This window comes from Pterocles gutturalis, unplaced genomic scaffold (assembly GCF_000699245.1).
Source record: "Pterocles gutturalis isolate BGI_N339 unplaced genomic scaffold, ASM69924v1 scaffold23386, whole genome shotgun sequence".
Taxonomy (NCBI): domain Eukaryota; kingdom Metazoa; phylum Chordata; class Aves; order Pterocliformes; family Pteroclidae; genus Pterocles; species Pterocles gutturalis.
Genome location: NW_010098467.1, coordinates 1 through 3,270, shown reverse-complemented (window position 1 = coordinate 3,270; position 3,270 = coordinate 1). Strand labels below are relative to the sequence as shown.

Sequence of the window (3,270 nt, the reverse complement as noted above, 5' to 3'; positions counted from 1 at the left end):
TTGACATCCTCCTCCTGCTCCGGCAGGAGGATTGGACTAGATGATCTTTTGAGGTCCCTTCCAATCTCTAACATTCTGTGATTCTGTGATTCTGTGATTATGTGAAAATGTGTCATAGAGAGAGGCTGGAACTTTTTTGAAGTGATCTATGGACTAGGCGGGGATCTCCCTGGGCTTGGTCACTTTTAGCGGGGAAGTTTTAGGCTGAAGGGAAGGAGAAGTTGTGGGCCTCCCTACACAACCTCCAGCTCTTGTCTCCAGAACTTGGCTTGGCTTGGGTCCCTTGTAGCACACGAACTTGGCTTGGCTTGGGTCCCTTGTAGCGCGTGACAGGCTGTTCCTCACCCACCCTTCAGGCTCTGCTTCCCCCTGCCCTCCCTCCCAGGTGCACCTCCAGACACAAGCCATGTCCTGCTTCAAGCCGTGCCTGCCATGCCAGAACTGTACCCCAACCCCACTGGCCAACAGCTGCAATGAGCCCTGTGTCAGGCAGTGCCAGGACTCCCATGCCTTCATCCAGCCCTCCCCTGTGGTGGTGACCCTGCCTGGACCCATCCTCAGCTCCTTCCCACAGAACACTGCCGTGGGATCCTCCACCTCCGCTGCCGTTGGCAGCATCCTCAGCTCTCAGGGAGTGCCCATCTCCTCCGGGGGCTTTGGCCTCTCTGGCCTTGACTTCTCTGGCATAGGCAGCAGCTACTGTGCCAGGAGGTCCTTCCCCTGCTAAACTTGCTGGTGATGGCCCTGGGGAAGGCCTCCAGTGACCCAGAAGACGGTACCAGACTGGGGACAGAGTACCGGGTGTTTGCTTTCAGAGGGGCTGAGCAGCACCAGCACCCCTTGCAAAAGGATGTGGCCAGCCTGGGCTCTCAGAAAGCACAACCCATGCCTGCCTTTCCCCTCTTCCACTCTGTCCTTTCCCTCCCATGTCCTTGTGCTCTTGTGCTCCCCTGGACAGTGAGCGCCACCAAGCCAGCCTAGGGAGGACTTGCTGGCCCTGCTCCCTCTGTGGGGCAGGCAGATGGACACCTGCTGGGATCTCTGCCACAGCCATGGTGCACAGACTCTTGTTTTCCCCTGGTGCTTCTTCCACTGGGGCCTCCACTGTTTTCCTCTTTTGACTCATTAAAGTTCTGATGCATCCCAGTCCATGTCTCTGTGTCTTCCTTTCTCCTGCAGATGCTCTCCCAAGATCTTCAGGAAGAGAGATGTTGCTCAGGGGTGGTTTTGGGAGGGGGATGTTAGGGATGAGTGTGCAGTGATGTGCAACAGCTTTGTATAGGGTCTTAGTGGCATGGAGTTAAATTTCACCATATTAGCCCTCTTACTGGTTGTTTGTAGTTGTAGCTTGAAAGGTGTTGATAACACATAAATATTTTTGGGTTTTCGCTGTGCAGTGCTTGCCCAGCATCAAGGCTATCTCTCCAAGTCCCACTCTGAAAATCCAGTAGGCTCGGAGTGGGTAAGAGGCTGGGTGGGGACATAGCCAGGACAGCTGATCCTCACTGGCCAAAGTGATATTCCATACCATATTACATCATGGTCAGCGATAAATGCTAAGAGGAGACAGGGGACAGGGGGGTGTATTAATTGTTAAGATGTTTGTCTTCCAAATCAAACACTAGGAGTGCTCTGACCCTGCTTCCCAGGAGTGGCTGGACATCACTTGCTGATTTGAAGTGGAGAATAAATCTTTTTGCTTTGCTTTGCTTCCACTCATTTGCCTTATTTTTCTTCATTAAACTGTCTTTATCTCCACCCACAAGTTTTTAGTTTTGTTTTGTCCTCCCTTTCTCACTGTGGAGGCGGAGTGACAGAACGTCTTCGTGGACAGCCACACAAGATCAAACCAACTCAGCCTTTTTGGCACTCCATGTGGAGCTCAAGAGAACGGCAGTTTTGAATTGAGCATGCTATAGTTGTAGTAGTTGCTAACTGGCAGGCCTCTGTGCCGGTCAGGGAGTTTACTTGCTGCACTGCTTATCACTTTAATGTGCTGAACTTGGAACGTGTTACTAGAACCAAAGGACATGCACTTTGCCCTCACCTTATCACTTTAATGTGCTGAACTTGGAACATGTTACTAGAACCAAAGGACGTGCACTTTGCCCCATCATTGATGCCCTCAATGTGCTGGGGGAGCTGTCCTGTGCAGAGGACGAGTGAATACACCTCCCTCTTTCCATCCAGGGCTGATGTGGGTTGTTTTGTTGCCTAGGCTCCTGAGGTCCTTGTTCACTCTTATGTGAGGTGTTTAATAACACTAATTAACATTGTTGGCCTGTATTGTGGTTTTGTGGTTTGTTTGGTAGCAGGGGAGGGGCCATAGTAATGGCTCCTGTAAGTAACTGTTAAAGGTTTCCCCTGACTCCCAGTCTGCTCTGGTAGCAGGGGAGAGGCCACAGGGGTGGTTCCTGTAAGTACCTGCTAAGAGCTCCCTGCCCCGCCCCAGCTCCAAGCCTTTGGAGCCGGGGCCTGGTGGGGGAGGGAGTACTACCAAGATGGCCCCTGTGAGAAACTGCTGGAAGTTCCCCCAGCTTCAGGCTGGACCCAGCTGTGGCCAGGGCGGAACCAGTAAGTGCCTCTGCAAATTACATATTTAAGAGGGGGCACACAACATGGAGGGGTTGGTGTGGCCCTGGGCAAGGCCTGGGAGGACCGGCTGTCCGGCTGCCTACCAGGCTTCTTCTGTAACCCGACCTGCTGCAGCCCAAGCCTCTGCCATGGCTTGCCCAAGAGCCAGTTTTCTTGGGAGCTGGTGAAAGAAGCTGTGGCAGAGAGAGAAGCAGGATCTGAGAGAGGCAACTATGCAGACATGCCAGCCAGTGAAGAGAAATGAGAGGAAGGAGGTTCCCCAGAACAGAGATTGTCCTGCAGCGTGGTGAAGAAGCATGGTGATGCATGTCATCCCCTGTGCAGCCCATGAAGAAAGCAGAGCTCACCTGTGGCTCATGGAGTTGTAGCTGTGGAGGATCCTACATTGGAAGAAGTAGCCGTGCCCGAAGGAGGTCGTGAATTTTGTTCATGAGACCCGTGACGGAGCCGAGCAGCTGTCGGAGGACTGTGACCCCATGTGGGAAGGACTCACATTGGAATAATTTTGTGAAGGACTCTCATGTGAGAGGGACCCCACACTGGAGCAGGGATGACTGTGAGGAGCCCTCCCCTCAGGAGGAAGGTGCAGCAGAGACAACATGGACTAACTGCAACCCCAGTTCCCTGTCCCCCTGCACCGCCGGAACGGGGAGAAGGTAGAGAAATCAGGAACAA

The 3,270-nt window shown here is 53.1% G+C and overlaps 1 protein-coding gene across 1 annotated transcript; it reads left to right on the top strand.

Annotated features, from left to right (window-relative positions):
• The first annotated feature begins 406 nt into the window (after positions 1-406).
• Positions 407-727, top strand: LOC104460659 (feather keratin 1-like). Its single transcript, XM_010073147.1, has one exon. The coding sequence runs from the start codon at positions 407-409 to the stop codon at positions 725-727; it is 321 nt and encodes a 106-aa protein (XP_010071449.1).
• The last annotated feature ends 2,543 nt before the right edge of the window (positions 728-3,270 follow it).

Excerpts from the sequence above, each read along its gene's own strand:
- LOC104460659 (XM_010073147.1), top strand. The coding sequence starts at position 407 with ATGTCCTGCTTCAAGCCGTGCCTGCCATGCCAGAACTGTACCCCAACC.